The 19,767-nt window shown below is 37.2% G+C and overlaps 3 protein-coding genes across 3 annotated transcripts in view; 1 reads left to right on the top strand and 2 right to left on the bottom strand.

The window, feature by feature from the left end:
- The window catches only part of LOC129743900 (uncharacterized), a 75,378-nt gene that overhangs the window by 31,285 nt on the left and 24,326 nt on the right, over positions 1-19,767 (bottom strand). The gene's annotated exons all lie outside the window — the stretch shown is intronic.
- LOC129743901 (uncharacterized) lies at positions 1,321-19,749 on the bottom strand. The gene is made up of 7 exons (XM_055736142.1): positions 19,546-19,749; positions 12,463-12,502; positions 11,678-11,858; positions 11,563-11,620; positions 5,824-10,678; positions 5,307-5,581; positions 1,321-4,881 (listed from the first exon to the last, which is right to left on the bottom strand). Exons 3-7 carry the CDS (start codon positions 11,842-11,844, stop codon positions 1,825-1,827), a joined length of 8,412 nt encoding a protein of 2,803 aa, XP_055592117.1. The 5' UTR covers positions 11,845-11,858; positions 12,463-12,502; positions 19,546-19,749; the 3' UTR covers positions 1,321-1,824.
- Positions 13,766-14,905, top strand: LOC129742597 (uncharacterized). Its single transcript, XM_055734517.1, has one exon. It carries the CDS (start codon positions 13,766-13,768, stop codon positions 14,903-14,905), a length of 1,140 nt encoding a protein of 379 aa, XP_055590492.1.

Below are 19,767 nucleotides of genomic sequence, written 5' to 3' on the forward strand. Positions count from 1 at the left end.
ACCTCCACCCCCTCCGACGCTCGCTAGCATCGTCTTTTTGTTTGATTGCGGGCAGTTCAAAGCATCATAGAATCTTGACTGGGCCTATGCACCGGAGGATCGGCGCGGGATCATTAAGTAAAGTAAGTCAAAACCTCATTGAAATTCTCTTCTGCTGACTATTGAATTTCTTTCTTTCACCCGAGCAGTGAATATGAGCGGATTCACTTTCATTCGAGGGATCAAAGAGAATTCCTCGAAAATGAAATTTGTTGGAGTGAGATGAATAAAGAGAAATTTCAATTTCATTCTTTCCTTTAGCCGTTACGAGGCTTTTCTACAAACAATTTACTTTAGATAAGAACCGCCCCTGGAAACATATAAGGTACTCTGGAGTAAGTGTGGACGGTTTTTCGTATAGTTAAACTTTAAAAAATCAGCAAAGGAGAAATTTTCTTAAAATTACATTCAATGTGATGCAGAACATGTTGTTTACAAACGCTGAAGAGATGAGCTCAATAGAAGCAAAGCGAGAAAAGTTATCGCGTAAATTTTAATGGACTGCTGGTGGCTTCACTTACCCCGCTTTATGGGGTAAGTGTGGACGGTAGATTTTCCCTTTGATTTCTCAGGAAATTATCAAAATAATTGTGTTTTCTTGGTTGAATACGTTATTTTTTTGCTCGAACTGTCCAAAATTTTGAAAAAAAGTTCATGATACTATTAGTAAGGCATCTTTCAATAATTATTGTGTGTAATTTATGTTGCAACACACGAGATCCGATTTTATCAAAAACACAGAACAAACAAGTACTTTACCCAACTTTGCATGATCCGAATGCTAAAGTTAGCTAAATAATGCAATTCATGAAGGATGAAGGACAGAAAATTTGAAAAAATGTGTAAACATCAAGTCTTTTTAAAGCCGTCCATACTTACCCCAGGCAGGGGTTGGAGACAAAATTTTTAGTTTTTTGTAAATAAACTCTTTTTTCTTCATTTTTAACCGCCGTTTCTTGTCCTAACTGGTTGTTTGGAATGTAAGGATTGTTTCAATGTAGAGTTTTTCATCGAGAGCCAGCTAGTTTACGAGAAATTTGCAATAGAAAAAGATGCACTCCAACTCGACATCGTAATTGAAAATAGAAAATTCCAAAAAAGTCGCTGTAAACATCAGTTATTGTCTGATTCGTATCTTTTTCATAGTTATTGGGTAGATTACAAGTAAATCGAACATTCGGCATTAAAAGTTTGAGAAAATAGTGCACAGTATTGTTTTAATAGCCACCGTCCACACTTACCCCGGTGTACCTTAATAGAAATATATTAACAGAAAAAGGATTTAAAATTTACTTTTAAATTTTATTGTATTTGATGCTTTTTGATATCAAACTTATCAACTTACATTTGCAGGCATAAGAATTTGATATTTGTTCCGGCCTAAATTTCGCATCATAGTATCCACATTTCAATAGAATTCAATTATCGACACCATTGTCACTAGAAACCTAGCTTAACAAAGTATAAGCAAATTACTATATAATTGAACTAAAGATGACGTATTCGACCTAATCTTAAAACTAACAGATTCTCTTGAAATGTGAAACATAGGTATATAATCAATCTATAGCTCTCGAAATTTTTAGTTCATTTCCTCTTTTTTTCTATCTTTTGACAATAAAGCGCTATATCTGATGGTTCTGGTATTGTTAAAACTAACTGAAGACAAATTATGTATTAAAAATTCAATAAGAGTGGATGGGTATGTATTTTTTAGCTAAACCAGATACGTATGGCTTTTATGTCACCAATTCTCAATTGATGCTTCTAATATGAACAACCTCTTTAGTACAAATTTGTCTCTGCTACAGATTCATAGCAAATATCATTAACGTATTTTGAGATTTCACTGTTTACACCGAAGCGATTGTTGGCTAGAAGAGCGTCCTCTAGCGTCATAACGAATCCATTCCAAAATTGGATGGAAATCATCCGTAGCACTGTATGGTATTCATTTGGAGTTTTCAATGCGTATTTAAGGTCCTGGTTCGAGTGATTCGCTCTGTAGTGCTGAACTAGCATTGCAAATGATCTGCAACTGATATTACATGATGGATCACAACAGCACTTGAACATCGGAACATGGATCATTAAGTGATTTGCTACGTTTCGCGCTTCAGTGAAACTGGTCTTACAATTGTTGAACGAGCAGTGGAACTTTATTTCTTTGTTGCTCTTTGTTTCCTTGTTGAATTTCAAATGTTGGCCAGAGTGAAAGATGGTATAATGAGGAACAAAATCTGAACTACTGTCGGTCGTGAAGTCACATGTATATTCTGCGCAGCGGAATATAGTGGACTCGAATTCTAAAATCTTATTAAGTATATTATCGTTGAGATAACTGATCCATCCTTTGGCGTATTCACTCTCATGTTGATGGTGTTCAGAGTAATGTAGTATCATCTCCTGCTTTTGATTCGTGCAATAATCGCACTCTGCACATTGGTTGGGATTACGAAAGTCCAGATAAATTGGTTGCATATTAGGATGACATTGTGCAACATGGGTTTTCATTTGAGGCATAACAGCTCTTATTCGACAGTAAAAACAAAGAATAATTTTTGAGGTTTTAAATAGGAATGGTTTTTCCGGGCTAGGCAAATTGCTAACGGTATGGGTTGTTCTCCAGTGTTCTTTCAACTCACTGATGGTATCAGTTTTTAAAGTACAGTAGAAGCACGCATATTTAAAAAAATAATCAAAACGAGATTGAACAGGTTTCGGCAAAGCAACTGTTGGTGTGCTGAGTGGATGCCTGCTGGGACCAGGTTTTTGGGAGTCTCCTATCTCACTCATTATAACTGATTTAATCCCAACATTTGTGTCATTGCCTTCTTCGATTTCTACGCATCGAACACTTTTAGCTCGAACAGTTTCTGGCCGCGAAACTAGAGTTGTATCAATTCTGCTGTTATTACCGTTGATTGCTTTATACAATGGAACTATACCTATCTCACTTCCAGGATGTTTTTCTTCGAAATGACTGAAGAACAGATCTTTGTTGGAGGCTCCAAAAAAGCATTTTGCGCATCGGTATCTCGTCATCAGTTTGTGCACATTTATCATGTGGGTTTTTATATCGTGAATCGAAACGCATTGAAATTCGCAGATATCGCATTTCCATTTGAATTCCATATTTTCTTCGCTGAGATTACGAACAACACAAATGGACGCCTCACTCATGTGACTGTGATTTGTGTGAACATGGTGTTTCATATTGTTTTTGTTGTCCAAAAAAATATTGCATATACTACAACGATATAGTTGTCTGCCGTGTAGCTTCAGGTGATCCCCGATTTTCGATGCATCAAACTTGCCAGACGAGAAAACATGAATAACCGGGCAATGTGGGCATTTATATTTAACGGTAGTACGGTGCCAAGTGTTAAGATGACTCTGGAACAAGCATTCGTCAAAAGCCAAGAAGCGACAAACGCCACATAGGTAACGTTGGTTTTCATGAACAAAACATAGCGATGAATTAAGTGTATCATTTTTCTGTGGGCTAGTTGCAGAATCTTTCATGTGATCAAAATGCTCCCAACAAAATACGGGATTTTTAGGATCAACATTTGCTACGGGAATATCATTCAAATGCCCTTTCAAATGTCGGTACATGTTCAAACGAACTTTCGTTCCGTAGTGACACTTGTTGCAGTAAACCAACTTGCTGAAAATAGCTTGCTTGGGTAGCATCTCGCACTCTTCTGGTGAAAACTGTGTCTTTTGCTGGATAAGAAGAGCTTCTGGTAGCTTGTGATTGTACAGATCGATCAACTTTTGATAATATGCTTTTCGTTCAGCTTCGGTCGGTTGGCCAGGCGCAAATACGATGATGTCACTATTCGGGTCATTTTTCTTCGGGTTTAGAAATAGAATAGTAGGTTTGTTTGTTTTGTGCACTTCTTTGACATGCATGATAACATCGGGTGGGAATGATCCTTTATAGTCACATACAAAACAAAAAATCCGTTGCGGCTCGTGAGTCTTCAAATGCTGCATAAATGTAAGAACACTAGGAAAGGACGTTTTTGTCTTACAATGAACACAATTATACTGAGTTGATAACACGTGCGTAAACATAAGATGGTTTTGCATTCCGTAGCTATCGGAAAGCACTGCATCACAATCTTTAAAAACACACTTGTATATAACGTTACGCGGTAAACCTGTATCTTTGATCATTTCCATTGCAATGCGTTCTGCTTCTTGTATCAATGCTTCATTTTCGGAGACACATTGTACATGCTTGGAAGTCGAAGGTGGTAAGCTGCAGACGTTTGTTATTATGGGAAAGCTCTGAGTAGAACTTACGATTGTTTGAGGTCTTACCAAGGGAGATATGGGTGGAATTGTGATCGAATCACTTATTCCGCTTCTTGCCGTGCCAATGATGGACAGAACCGAGCTAGATTGAGCATGTATTACGTCGCTCGTTAGCTTTATGACCGGAACATTAGAGCTAGGCGTCGCGATCGCCTTTCGATAAATGTCTTGTCCTGGTGCAATTAAGGGATTGGAGTTGAACTGCATCAATTCAGAACATTCAATTATGTTTGATATAGTTGGTACTTGAATAATATCAGCCGCTTCAGAATTGTGCCTGACAGGGTGTGTAATGTTATGTGAACTATTGATAGAATTTATATCCTGCACAATATTTGTATCACCATCACAATTTGACAACCCTACAGGAATCATAGTTGTTTTCGATCTAACATTGGGATTAGACTTGATATCTGGTGATTTGTAATTGAGTTCATTTGAGGTAAATGTACATCGCTTTATAAAATTTCCTTCGATACATTTTTCGGAGAGCGATTTAAGAATGGCATGTTTTTTCTAAAATAAAAAAATAAAAAGTTAATATTGAGATATTATTGTAGTTTTGGGAAAGTATGACATGTCACGTATGACATTACACAAAACTTTTTTGCTCTGTTGGCGATGGAGTGAAAACGAAAACTTTTACCCAACTTTTGACATATGCATATTCATCCGTAATTTCTATTCAGGTTTAATAATTGCTAATTGATATTTTGATGCATTAAAATTGTTTGATTTTTTCTACAAGCTAAAAATTAAAAAAAAAATTGACGACATATGTGGGGCTCGTATGCAGTGGAGGATTAAAAGCGTAGTTTTCCGTCCCCCTCATAAACAGATCAAAGAATATTTTCATAAAAAGCATCGGTTACTGCAAACTGTATAGCCAATTATGATTGATCGTCAAATGTCAAACTTCCCTTTATTGAATTCTTATTTACCTTTTCAGGACCTTTGTTGAACCTGATACAACAATAAAAAGGTTCCATTGGATGCTTGTTGCAAACGTGAATCTTCAATGACTCAAAAGTATTACTGCCAAACTGACAATAGAGACATTCATAAATGCCGATATTATGGAGTAAGAGGTGTCTTGGCATTTTTTGAATTTGTATTGGCTTTCGGCAGCACTGGCAAGCAACGCATGTTAATTCACGATGTTCAATTTTCAAGTGTGTCATATAGGCATCCAGCACGAAGAATTCTTCTTCACAAACTAAAATAAAGAAATCAAAATCAATACTTTACAAATGTTTTAAATCTTTTTTAAATTTTTAATCCAATGTTATTATTGGTCATTAATCGGTAATCAGGGCGCTCCTTTTGAAAGGGGACGTAAATTCCTTTTTTTAACCTTGAGCAATTCATATGTGTTTCTGTGAGAAGTATTACAGTGCTTTCAGGCAATGATTTTAGTGGTTTTATAGATTGAATATAAAATTATTAGCATGAATTTACCTGTACAAATGAGCGGTAGAATATTTTCCATACGACGCCTATTAAGAATGTGATGGTCTGAAGCCGTAAATGCTTGTTCTTTCGATCCAATGAGGAGTATTTCAATTTTCTTTCCAGAATGGTACAACTGTTGATGCAATACTACATTGTACGAATTTCTACTGCGATAAAAACAATATCTGCACTGATACGAACTTTGGGCATGAGAATGTCTAAGATGGTCGACCAAATTGAGGCCACTATCTGTGGCAACGAACTCACAGTAAGAACACTCTAGCCAACTTTTTGATGTTTTATCTGGTTGAATATTATCAGCCACTTCGTGATTTTTCATGTGCTCTTCCATCAAGAATTGCAGAGTGGTGGTGAAACTGCATCTAGTGCCCATGCATTTGAAGAAACAATACAGACTTTTTTCATCCAACATATTGCAACAATGTTCTCTAGATTTGAATGTTTTGTTAGTGGTCCAAGGTTTAAGATGAATAGGAACGTCATATGCATTGCTCGGAATTAATCCGAAGGATAAATTTCCACTGGAAATCGGCTTTTCATTTCTTGCTGCATCCAAAGGGTTTTCACGCGTGACATTATTTAATAAACCATGGAACTCATTTACAGCTGAACGATCTTCGATATGTACATCCGCCATATGATTGATTTCTTTTGTAAGCTCATTAGACACATCATCTGTTATTTGTGCAGTACATAAATAACAAAAACCATCCCAAGTATTAAGCTGATGTTCCTGGTCGACATGCTCATATATTTCGATTCTATTTCTTGTAGAGTACTTGCAATCGAGAATCAAACACAAGTACCAAATCACATCTGCTGTTCTGTTGAAGCCAATATTTGATACAACTTGCTTGCCTTCGAAAACATCTGTCTCTTCTTTTTTCACTGCTAATGGAATCGGCATGCAAATATCAAAGCTATTTTCCCTTAAACATTGTTCAACCTTCTCAATTGATTTGGGTGATGCATTTGACGGCTGTTTCTGTGGAGATTCTATATCTTCCCACTCCTCGTCTTCGTTAGGGAAGAAAACTGTGCTATGATATGGTGCTAAGTTTGGGCAACTGACATCTTTCTTTTCTAAACTTGCCTGTGCTGTTTTGTCAGGACCGTTTTGGAGATTATCTAGAATCGAAGGTTCTGAGGTTGAAACAAAACTACTGTTACTCAAAACAGTTAGAGTTCCACATTCTAATCTGCTATCCGTGGCAATAAAGTCTGATACATTGATTGGTTTTTCAGATGTTTGTGGAGTCAGTTCTGGCATTGACACATCGGATTCAATATCTTTTTTCACAGTTCGAGATAAATAGTAATTCAGGATGCTAAACTTTAGTATGCCTTTCCCGGTCTTCAGCCTTCCATGTTGTTCCTTCAAATGATGATCAATCCGATCACGAGAAAGTTGTACATAGTTACATAACTTACACATGTATCCCAACAAATGATTTTCAAGAAATGGAAACTCGTTTGCGATTTCTAAAGCAGGTTTTGCACAATCTTTATCATGACCATACGTGCTTGGAGCTAATGTTTTGTTAGTACAATTGATGCATTTGTATCGATATTCTCCTGTATGACTCGCTAAATGAAGTTTCCAATCGTACCGCTTTTTTGTAAATGTCTCTTGACAAAAAAGACACTTGGTCAAAATTTTCTTATCATTTAGGTTTCCGGTTATTTTCATTGGATCTTTTTTTATTTGGTTTGCTATGGTGTTAGTAAATCGACTGGTGAAGACTTCATGCAATGGATGAGCACGAACGTAATGTTGCACAATCGTGTCTAAACTTAGTGCACTGTATGAACACAGTGTACATTCTCTAGTTTTCGGATTTCTGCAGTGAAGCTCACGATCTATATTCTTCGTTGTTTTTTTGGTAATAAATATTTCAAGTTGAGAATCCACTGTTTGAGTAATGTAGTTTCTATCGTTAACAGATGTGCATGAACCGGACCGTGTTTTTTTTGACTTTGGAGAAAAAGATGCTTCGCCAATTGGAAATGTCGATACATCATTCTTGGTTTCTTCACTTATTTTCCTTTTGCGGTTAATAGGCTGAAGTTTCGAAATATTTATTTTCTTCACAAAAACTTTTAAATTCTTTATTTTTGGAGCTATATTTGTTTTTTTACACATTTTCACGTGTGTTTTTGCTGGCCCGGGTGACTTCAAGTCTCGTCTGGCTAATGTCAATGTCAACTCTTCTGATTTTTGTGCACAACGTCTTCTTCCAGTCGCTTTTAGCACGTCATCTCGCATATACATTTCATTGATATCTGCATTGAGTTTATCTAATTCTGATTTTCGTGCTCTTCCGCTTGACTTATCCTTTGGTATAGACTCTGCCGTCGAACTGATACACATCGATGATATACGTTCTCTGCTAACCCTAGTCTCTTGTTCTTTTTCGATTTCCTGGTCACTTGTTATCGATTTATCACTAGGGCTTTCAATGATGTCTTGTATTTTCTTTACCTTCTTTTTGTCAAGGATTTTGCTCAACATGGCCAGCAGTTGAGCTTTTTTCTGAGTGCCAGGAGTAGAATCATTAGCTTTTTTGTTATGTTGAACATCATCAGTTTTTATTCCGGAATCTTTTAGCAAAATAGTTTTGGCACTATTTTCGGAATTATAGCGTCGCTTAACAGCCAAAGCATCATCAGTGGTATAATTTTCCCTCGGAGTTGGAACACTTTTCTTGTCCTTGCACCCACGCTTTTGTGTAGATACCTTGGATTCATTTGTGGTACTAGAAACGACATTGTCCTCGGTATTCATTTTAGCAACAGTTGTACTTTGTACCAATTTTGCTATTGGAATTTTACCTCTTTCTTTTTCGAAGTTTTTTAATAATTTATCACAATTTGTATTGTCTTTCGTTGATGCCGAACGAACAACCTGATCGTTCCAAATGATTCTGTTGCGTTTTATAAGCTTTTGCGGCCGATTTTCTCTTTCCAATGATTCTTCAAATTCTTGAGAAACAGCAACAGAACATCTTCTTTTTCTGTTTTGCTCTGGTTTGCCATTTTTATGATGAGTGGGAGTACGATATTCACTAGCCTCTTCTAGGAATGCAGTTTTGGAATTACTACGACTGGAATGCGAAATGTCTTTGGAAGATGTGCAGTACTTTGATTTCTTAGACTTCTCTTCTATCGACGTCTCTTCTGCACGATTCAGTTTTGGTATTTTAAAACTTCCAATCGTTCCACCAATTGATTTCTTCGAAATATCACCAATACGACATATTTTATCAAATTGCGAAAGTTGTTCACCGAAGAGATCCTTTTGTTTCAACGATGAAGCATGTTGATCTTGTTTGTCAGCACAGATAAGTTTCATGTCTGTTCTTTTATTGTGCGGTTGCTTATACACTGATTTTGATTCTGGAGTTGTGATTTTAGGTTTTGGTGACGAGGCGGATTGACGTTCTTTGTTTAAAACAGATTTTACTGGTTTAGCATATGCCCTAGCAGCTACTCGGGTTTTGTTAGGAACCATACCTAGCATAATATCAGGCTCTTCCGATTTTTCTACAACACTAGGTTCTTGTTTTACATTCTGTAGCTGTTTCTCTTTCAGCAAACGATGTTCGAGGTACGTTAAGGGAGGTTTACTGAAACCTGTCACTGGTTTTTCGTATGGCAGTGTATTGCACGATTGTTGCATGTGTTCTATTCGTGGTGGTAATTTTTTCTTTCTAGAATCTCGCTCAACAACGGAAGGTTGTTCTGTGGACTGAGGATGAACCTTCGGTATTGATGAAATGGTTGGTGCTTTGAACGAATATTGGGATGCAAAAAATGGTTTGTTTTGGAACATAGGCGATTTATCATATGGATTACTGAATTCAAAAACACTCTGGCGTCTCGATGGGAACGGTTTGACGGGAAGATGTGGTTCAGGTGGAATTTCTTGGATGATAACCTGATTTACACATATGCTCCGACGACGCTTGGGAGGCTCTCTTTTGGGGATATCCAGTGGTAGGTATGGATTAGGAGCCAAGCATCTTGGTAATCCGTTAGGTATTGATCCGCCATATGGAGGAATTGTTAGGCGATTTAATCGTGGATCATTTACTTTAGCTTGCGGAACGGCTTGATTATACTTCTCCGGTATTTTTTGATTCATAAGAAATTGAACTCTTTCAACGTTAGAAGCAGCTTTGCGTAGACGAGGATCTTTTATGTGAGGAATTTGAATTGGTGGCGAACGTATATCAGGAGAAATGTCCATACGATCGTCGGTCAATATCAAATCATCGTAACATCGTCCACTATGAGGAGGTGGAGGCTTCTGTTGTGATTCACTTTCAGTGTTTTGAAGAAAGGCCTTGTTCACTACATGGGGTAAACTAGAATCTTGATCCGTATTCCAATGCCCTTCACCATAAGGTTGTGTTGAGAATGTAACATTTTGTTCCTTATTTAATGCATCATTGTTTGACGAGGCTGAAGAAGCTTGCAAGTGCTTAACGGGCGAATCATTTCCATTTTTGTTGGTTAGCGTTTGAGCGGATTTGGAAGTAATTTTCATTTCATCTAAAGGGTTACTATCTGCATCCGACAAAGATTCATCTGATTTAGGCTTTATGGTATCCAATCGCTGTATTTCATCCAACGTTGGCTGACCTCTCCTATCTTCAATACTGTTTGACCATTCGCCCACTTCAAAAGACGTTCTTGTTGGATCTCGCTTGCATAATATTTCTTTTTCAGGAAGTTTAGATGGATCTGCTTGATCTTTCGGAGAAGCAGGTGTTTCAACTTCTGATTGTTTAGCTACCGGCGGGGTGATAACAATTCTTTTCTTTTTTTTCATAAGATTCTGTAAAAAAAATGTAATTGCAAGTGAGTGAACAACGCAGTTTTAAAAGCTTAGAATATTCGTGTCCGCACCGTTTTCGTTTTCTTCGCTTTTATTCTGCGCCGCGCGTGAGGTCATAATAGTCGAGTAACCCGAGTCACTCGATTCCAGGAGTCGCTTTAGGTGAGGAACGTCACTTCGGATAAAAATAAGGGGAATGAGCCTTCACCTACACCGACAATCGGAATAAGGTGCCTAGAGTTTCGTAACGGTAATAAAGTGACTTGACTATTTTCACAATACGCGCGGCACGGAATAAGGACCCTTCTTATTTGGAAGTATGTATGCATGTATGGTTCCCCCATAGGTAGCAAGGTCCAGCCTATGTCTGTGTGGCTTAGCCTTCGAATTACTTCTAGGGCCTTCATGGTCGATGGTTCGTCGAGGAAAGGCATCCAATCATCAGAGACCTTTACAATGGTTGGCAATCCACTCCGCTTGCAATAGTCTCTTCAGATTAACCCCAGATGCATTCCCCTAAAACTTTTATTACATAGATATAGTATACAATGGAACACACTTCTTGCCTGTCGGCAATTTATGGAATTCGAACCCAAAGGTTTTCTTTCCGATACCGGAAATCGAACACCCAACCACTTTTAAAAACGAACAAGCAGCTGCTAGCAGTATTTTTGCGCTTACTTATGAATGTTTAGAAAGTATTTCACATTTTACTTTTTTTATTTCCTTGTTTCCTATGAAACTAACTCATGAGAGTGAAAAAACAACTTGAATTGCTCTGCAAGTTTAACTGTTATAATTTCCTTCTAGCTAATTTAAACATGAATTGAAAAAAAACTGAGAGCCTAAAGAGGCAAAAATAGAATAAATCATTAAAAACTTACCGTTTCATACAACTTAATTAATACACCTTCGCATTTGCATAAAGAAGTGTAATTAAGCCTGAAAAGTAACGTTGTTTAATTAAATTGGAAATAGTGTAAAATTCATTTAATGTACCGTTGATTTTTGAGCAAATCATATATAGTTGTGATTTTTTCAAGAGTTTGGGGACGTCCTGTTATTTCATTTTTATGAAAATTGATGAGCTCTTGCAGAAATGGAATATAAGTTTTCACCCGACTCCAGACTTCTTCATACTTAGTAGCTTTCTCGTTGTCTGCCATGATCGAAAAATCACCTAGAAAAACATCATAAGCGAATTCATAATTTAGCATTCCTACCGAGCATGTAATTGCTCATTTAAAGAATGTATCGTTGTTATGTTACAAATTTTAACGAGAAATTGTCATGAACTAATGGTGTACATAATATATAGACCTTTATTCTGCGCCGCACGTAAGCTGACGATAGTTGAGTAACCCGAGTCACTCGATTGCAGGAATCGCTTTAGCTGAGGAAGTCTCTTCGGATGAACTTTGGCAATCAACCTATGCCTTCATTTACAACGATTATCGGAATGAGATAACTAGAGACCCGACTGTCGACCTTATGCGCAGAGCAAAATGAGGGCCATAGATACTTTGAGAATAAAAATAAAAAAAAAAAAAAACTGGAAACTACTATCTTGTTATTGTAGTTAAGAATAAAAATATTTCCATTTAACATAATCTAATTCATACATAACCTATCAAACTTCGGTAGTCTACAAAATGAAAGGTAATATAATAGGTTAATTGGTTAGCAAGTTGAACTCACAGGCATAAGTATTTGAAGAGTTGAGATACATATTGCTAGTTGGTGGTAATGAAAAACATAATGGACAAAGATGAAATATCACGTACCTTTTACGCAAGTAGAGCTCGGATCAAATACGGCAAAACCCTACAAATAAAGAAACCAAGAGTTTCGTACCATTTATTTGACAGCAACAACGATTATTCTACTCAATAATAATAGCAGAAAAAAAACAACAGTCATTCGAAACTCTGAAAAATGTTCAAACAAAATTTGTTTTGTTATCCTATGCATTAAAAATGAATAATACTTACTTTCAGCTCTTACCACCAGTTAAGAGTGAGGTTCCGGTGAGATCAAATGATCCCTTAAAATTATGTAGTTATCTCGCTTTCTTTGCTTGTAACTTAATCCAGTCTGTCTTAACTTATGAAATAGAAAAAAATTGACACCTTCCTGAAATTAAGATAGAACAGAAAATTAAAAGAAAATTTAAGATCGATTCATGTTTTACTGATAAACACATGTTCAACACAATTTCATTTTAAGAATGCTCTTATCAATTGAAAATAATTTCTTTTTAAATTGATTTTTAATAACAATTTTGTGCAAAATCTTCCTGAACATTATAGAAAATTTATTAATAATTGTTAAAGGTTAATAAAGACAGCCAGGTCCAGCTATGACTGTGTGACTTGGCCTTCGAATTGCTTCTAGGGCTTCCACGGCCGATGGTTCGTCGAGGGAAGTCATCCAACCTTCAGAGACCTACACTGCCGTTCTAAGCAAGAATGTCCCATGTGACTTTTGGGTCATTTTCACTTTTTTGCTGGAAACGGTCTCTTTTAGTGTTAACTTTCGAATAAAAACACAAACAAGTATACTTTGTTCTGAACTTAAACGAAATTTTCATCAAGGTGGTTGTCTCTATGTTGGTAGTTCTACGCAAGAATGTCACACTAGAGAAAATTCTATGAAAAATGCAAATTTTATCAAAAAATTGTCTTAAGATGAGTTCAAACTATTGAATTTAATGTTATTCACTGAAAAGAACACTAAAATAGAGGGCAGAGGAGGAGCGAGAAGCCTTGAGTGTTTTATTCAGAGAAATTTTCACTGAACACTTTTCGGTAGGCATTACTTACAGGATCCATACTCAACTATACATTTTTATTAACAAAGAGGAACGTATTGCTCAAATTACGGTTTAGCATGTTTTTGGGAAAAAAATAAACTACGCAAGCTTTTAAAATGATAGAAAAATTGTAGCCGTGTGACAGTTTTTCGTAGAACTAGCATCGGCAAGAGTTCCCTCTTAGCCTTCGTCGGTGTCGGACGTGTTCCACTCTCGATCATCGATCAAAAGGCAGCGAATTTTTTTTTCGATAAAGTGTTGTGCAGCGCGCGGTGATGAGCCCATCACCGGGTGACCATCCAAACCGGACCATTCCGGAATGGATGGATCCCCAAAATTTGCACGGTCGGTTATATTACCTAACGCTTCAAGGTAAAGCTAAAGAACTTCCAAAAAAACCGTTCTTGATTGGACGTTCCATCGAGAACTTTGCGGGTAAAATTGAGGGCGCCTTTTACGAAAAATCTCGGAAGTGGTACGTGCTCAAGATAAGGAACAAGGACCAAGGAAGAAAGCTGACAACATTATCAACTCTACTGGATGGTACACCGATTGTCATAGGTCGTCATCCTAGTTTAAACCAGCGGAAATTAGTGGTCACCTGTCGAGAAGTTGATGGAATGGATGACAAACTTTTGTTGGAAGAACTAGCGCCTCAAAAAATAATCGATGTTCGCCGCATAACAAAAAAAACCCCAGCAGGAATCATAGGTACAGCAACGCTAATTCTTACAATCAACAGCACCATCATTCCGGAATTTATAAATTTCGGTCTCCTTCGAGTTCGCACGCGCATTTACTATTCGCAGCCTCTGTTATGCCGACAATGCTTGCAGTACGGCCACCCTAAAAGCCGTTGCAAGAATCAGTTGGCTTGCAAAAATTGTTCTGAAACTCACGAAAGTGCTAACTGCCGTGTCGAACCCTTTTGTGGAAATTGCAAATCACCAGGTCATTCCCCCTTGGACAGAAAGTGCCCCATTTGGACAGCAGAATCTGCAGCACTCAAACTCAGCACAGATAAAAACGTTCCAATCAACGAAGCCCGAAGAATAGTACACACGAGCAGCAACTCAACCAGCTACGCACATGTAGTAAAAACGAGCCAGAACCAACAGACTACCCAGAACACAACACAACAGCAACAACTCCAACAAAAAGAAGCACCAAACCAACAGACGAGCTTGAACCAGAAAAGAACGCACACTCCAGCAACACCACAATCTTTTCAAACTGATGGCATCAGTTTGGATGCAGATTCCCCGCCTCGGAAACGGACCCCCCTTCCAACCTCTCTTCCAACAACTTCGACAGGAGAAGTTTTCGCTGAAGATATGGTTAAAAAAAATACATCTTCTCGATCAATCGTGACACGGAGCATGCAGCAGGTGCGACCACCAGAGATACCCAAATAACCCCTTCCCCTCATATCCTTCCACTTCCTATTTCCTTTCTTACCACTTTCCAAATCGTTTAATAAAAAATGACCCTCGGCACATAATTACTTTTTATAAGTTATAGGCCTAATAAACGTTAAGAAATAATAATAAAAAAAAAAAAAAAGCATCGGCATGCGTTCTGATTCTACGCAAAAGTGTCACACGGAGCATTTTTGGCTCTAATTCGCTGTTTTTTTTCGTAGGAAATCTAATTTTTTTGGCAGAAAACATTGTAAAATGATTAACTTGAACTGTTCACTACGAAAAAATTGTCGGTGAATTTTTAGTTTGAGAGAAAAGTTGGAAATATAGCTGATATTTCAATCGCGTTTTTCTCGTTTGCACGTTTTTCCACATGGGACCATCTTGCTTAGAACGGCAGTACAATGGTTGGCAATCCACTCCGCTTGCAATAGTCTTTTCAGATTAACCCCAGATGCATTCCCTATGAAATAGTTTTTAATAATGAATGAAACCACATCTTACCTGTCGGCAACCTACGGGATTCTTTTTTTTTTGTTGCGTTTAAATAGATCGGGGAGCTGACGCTTGAAATGAAAATTAGAATAGTTTGGAGCAACCTGTATAAATTTTTCATTGAGTTTGGAGAAGAAAATTTAAAGTTTAAAGAATAGTAAGCGATCATGTAGCTTGCAATAGTTTCACCAGATTAACATTAACCCCAGATGCATCCCCTCTGAAATATTGATAAGATATAACCACATGTTTTTGATATAACTATTTATAGAATGAAACGCATCTGATTACCTGTCGGCAACTTATGGGATTCGAACCAAAAAGATTTCGTGTTGATACCGGGAATCGAACCCAGTATGCCTGGGTTACCAGACTCGGGCCAGCCTATCCACTAGACCACATCAGCCCTTGTCGTGTGACCAGTAGCATATACGCAGTAAATTTTTGCCTCGATTTCCAGCAAAAAAAAAATTGCTGGAAAAATCTCAATTCATATTTTGCTGGAATCCAACAAATATTCTCCGTCTTGTTGATTTTTCCAGCAATTGATCTTCATTGCTGGAAAACCAGTAATCGATTTGTGAAACTCGAAGTTATTTTTGTTTGAAGTATTTAGTATTTCATTAAAGAAACTAATAATTTTTATTTCAGATGGAGCATGATGAGCATGATCCAATGCTTGGCGAAAAGCGGCCTGGTAGATATTATTATTTAATATTGGCCCTTATTCTGCGCCGCGCGTGACGTGATGATAGTTGAGTCACCCAAGTCACTCTATTCCAGTAGTCGGTTTAGGTGACGAGCGTCACTTCGGATGAACTTTGTAAGTTCTTACCCTATTCTCGTAGTCACCGTGGGTGAGAATCGTCGCATTCAGGTGACGATTTAAGGTGAGAATTGTCGGTACCTTTTCAGGTGGTGACGAGATAGGAATTTAATCGAAAATGTATGTAAAGTGGAATGGTTAGGCTCTGAATATTAAACCAGTGATGGTAAGTTTCGCCCGTCACGCTTGACCCGACTAGTTTTGTTTCATCAAACGACTGGCACTGTTCTCAATTGACGGAGCCTCACTACTCGCATGACGGATAAAGCACGACAACAATCAACATTTCTTCATCATCGACTGGCGAAGCTCCTACACATGGTCAAAATTTCTCCTGAGAGTGACTGGCAAATCTGTTCACACTTCGATCGGCTGCTGACGGCAGGTACAACTAATAGAACGACTTGCTGGCAGAGAGCAACAATAGCAATAAAAAACTAAAAACGAGCTTGCTGACAGGAGCAACAATAATAATAAATGCGTTTCCTTTTCGTCTTCAGTTCGGTCGACGACTCGTTCGAATGCGATTGGTGAATGCTGACTATGAAATTTTTTTAGCTTCAAACGACTGGGGGTTGAATGACTGGCAAACGAAGCGACTGGTCGTTAAGGAACAGTCAATTGAGTTTGACGGACCAAGAGGCTTCACAGTCACAGCTTCACGCCTCATGACGATGACTTTTGCCAAGCCTGTATTAAACTATACTAATGTATGATATTTGAAGAAACAATTAAACCGATTCACGTACTTTTTTTATATCAATTTAGAAAAAAAAAAAAATCTTGATGATAAAAAATCCAAGGAGATTTCCTTTTCAATCTGATCGAGTTCTTAACAAAAATCCAAAATTGAACCTTAAAATGAAAAACTAAAGTTGAATGATAAAACAAGTGAGGAGTAAGTTTTTAATTGAATAAGTTTATATTTTTCAAATGATCTTCTAACCCCTAAATTTAACAAACTATAATTTAATACGGCAAGCGCTGCTGCCATTCGAAAATAAAAAAAAACGGTTAAATTAATAGGTCTCCCCAGCAGCGTGACGTTTTTCTTCCGGCTAGTCAGGCACTAAATAACTTACTAAAAAAAACAGAAGAAAAACACATTTAGATACTTAAAGAAGCTGCCTGCAAAACACATATCTTACTTACTTGGATAAACTAAATTAAATCCGTTTTAACGGTTTCATGATGACTGGTTGGTGGACTCATCCGCCGGCTTGGGCATTTGATTTGCGGTTAGTTTTTCTGCTCCAATCAGTCAGCTTACCGGCTCATCCGCTGCAAATGTCGGCTCCAAATCCGGCCTGGACGACTTGCTAACACCGTAAAATTAGATTGTGGTCTTTTCCGTACCGAAATTCGCAGTTGTTGATTTAAAAACTAATTTTAAAATTCGGAAACGCGAGCAAAATAAAACAAACCGAGCTAGTTTGACACATGAGCTCACTCAGTCACTCACCTACGAATGAACCTCTGTCACTTTACCCACATCGACTACGGGAATAAGGTGGCAAATCTCACGGTGACTCCGAGGTGAGGTGACAATCATCACGTCACGCGCGGCGCAGAATAAGGGCCATTGTTACACAAATTTAAATAAATGTCGCTGATGAAAAATTAACTAACAAATTTCGTTTTATAAATATGACTACCATGGGGGTTAAAGCCAGTGGAACAAAATCTTGCAAAATTTTGCTGCTTTGAAGCAAAATAAATTTGCTGTATAGGTTTTGTTTTTTGAATAAGTCGGATTTATGGAAAATAAGGGCATAATGGTCACCTTAAGGAAAACGCTTATTTAACCATAGAAAATAGCTATAATATCTATGGAGGTTACATTATTGTTTCGTGTTCAGACACTTGAAAAGCCTATTTACAAACGGACTGAAACTTGTAAAACTAGATGGAAACGTTAAAAAATGCATTTTATTTTTTTTGCCAAAAGCTGAAAACTAGCCACTATATGGGGCAGTATAAACATATAACGAGTATAAAAACGAAATAATCCAGGTCTGTTTGTAGAATACAAACAATTCACACACGCTCATACATAGTTTCTGATGCTTTGTTTGGCGGATGATGCTACTAGCTGTATAATGTAATGATCAAAAAAATCGATCATGAATTGTAAATGGAAAAAATTCACCTCGAACAGAAATCGAATCTTTTAATTACCTCTCCGATACCTTACCTTAAGCCTATTGAATCGTCGGATGTAAACTAGTCAAGTTGTGGCTCTATAAATCAATTTTAATTCGCAATGTTGCTCTATATGCCCCGAGTCAACAAATTTAAGTAAAAACGTGTTTTAAATTTGATAAACGTGAAAAATCAAAATTTTCATGATGGTAAAAATTGATAAACAATGTGTACATCATGTTGCAGCGCCTGTAATGTAGGCGATCAAGGTAATTTTAAGATCATAAGAGTTTATTTAGTGATGCTCAAAAATTATAATATTTTCGTTACTTGAGAACCTAGCTGTTTTTTTTTAAATATCTCTGTAAAGATGATAAGGAGATTCCTGTTGAAGTAGGAAACAAATCCTCATGAAAATTTATTTAAGAAAATACGTATGTACTTTTGTAGAAAAGAGTAGTGCTTATTATGCCCTCATCTCCCCTACCTATATCAAACTGGGAAAATGGCATTTTGCATTCGCCCTTTTGAGATAGTGATTCTGTTCTTTCAAAATTTGAGGTTAAGTCTGTCGACTTCGAGGAAGTTGGCGAACTGTGAAGGTTTATATAATTTTCCTGACGAACATTACTGCGTATTAATAATCATTTTTGGCGAATTGGGCAAATTTGCCCTAGCCACCAAAACCCAAAGAAAAAAAATCATTTCTTTTTCGATTCTATGTTCCTCCAATCGAAAGCAATTTTTCAAGTTTAGGTTGATGCTGGAGATACTCATTGTTTCACTGGTGTAATTTGGGTTTAGACTAACTGGCGAAAAGCGTATAGGATAGGAATTATCTTGATGTAAACTGGAATCGATTAGGATAAATTTTTCAATTTTAATTTAATCATTGAAATTACGGTAGCCTTGTTTCAAACTGTTGCACAAGGTCAAGGAAGTAAACTATTTAAAAGTTAAGGTGGCCATTTACAACACAACGAAAAGAAAACCTAAATTACAGTTTCAAGATTCAAAATGGCGGATGAATCAAGCACATTTAAATTTGAGATCAAATACTGAAATTAGATAATTGATCGAAATCAATTAAACTAGCCTTGCAGCAACAAGTAAATCAAAAAGACCTTAGTGTTAAACAAGCTTGATAATAAGCGCCCAGTTTTCCACTTACCTTATCGCAAAACGGAATACGCTCACCAACAGTGGAACACTTTACTTTACGACTTATGACTCGGTCTTTCGAGAGATTTAAAATGAATGACTGACTGAGCTTTTGAGATTTTGAGCCGTTACAATAAAAAGTCTTGCCTGATGGAACGAGTTTGTGCTCACTAAAGTAAGAGGCGCTGCTGTCGGATGAAAGATAAATAATAAGTACGCAACCGCACTGAGC

Source organism: Uranotaenia lowii, chromosome 2 (assembly GCF_029784155.1).
Source record: "Uranotaenia lowii strain MFRU-FL chromosome 2, ASM2978415v1, whole genome shotgun sequence".
Lineage (NCBI taxonomy): Eukaryota > Metazoa > Arthropoda > Insecta > Diptera > Culicidae > Uranotaenia > Uranotaenia lowii.

Excerpts from the sequence above, each read along its gene's own strand:
- LOC129743901 (XM_055736142.1), bottom strand. The coding sequence starts at position 11,844 with ATGGCAGACAACGAGAAAGCTACTAAGTATGAAGAAGTCTGGAGTCGG. Across the intron at positions 10,679-11,562 it reads TAATTAAGTTGTATGAAACG|AATCTTATGAAAAAAAAGAA; the intron begins GTAAGTTTTTAA and ends TTTTTTTTACAG. Across the intron at positions 4,882-5,306 it reads TCAACAAAGGTCCTGAAAAG|AAAAAACATGCCATTCTTAA; the intron begins GTAAATAAGAAT and ends TTTTTATTTTAG.
- LOC129742597 (XM_055734517.1), top strand. The coding sequence starts at position 13,766 with ATGAGCCCATCACCGGGTGACCATCCAAACCGGACCATTCCGGAATGG.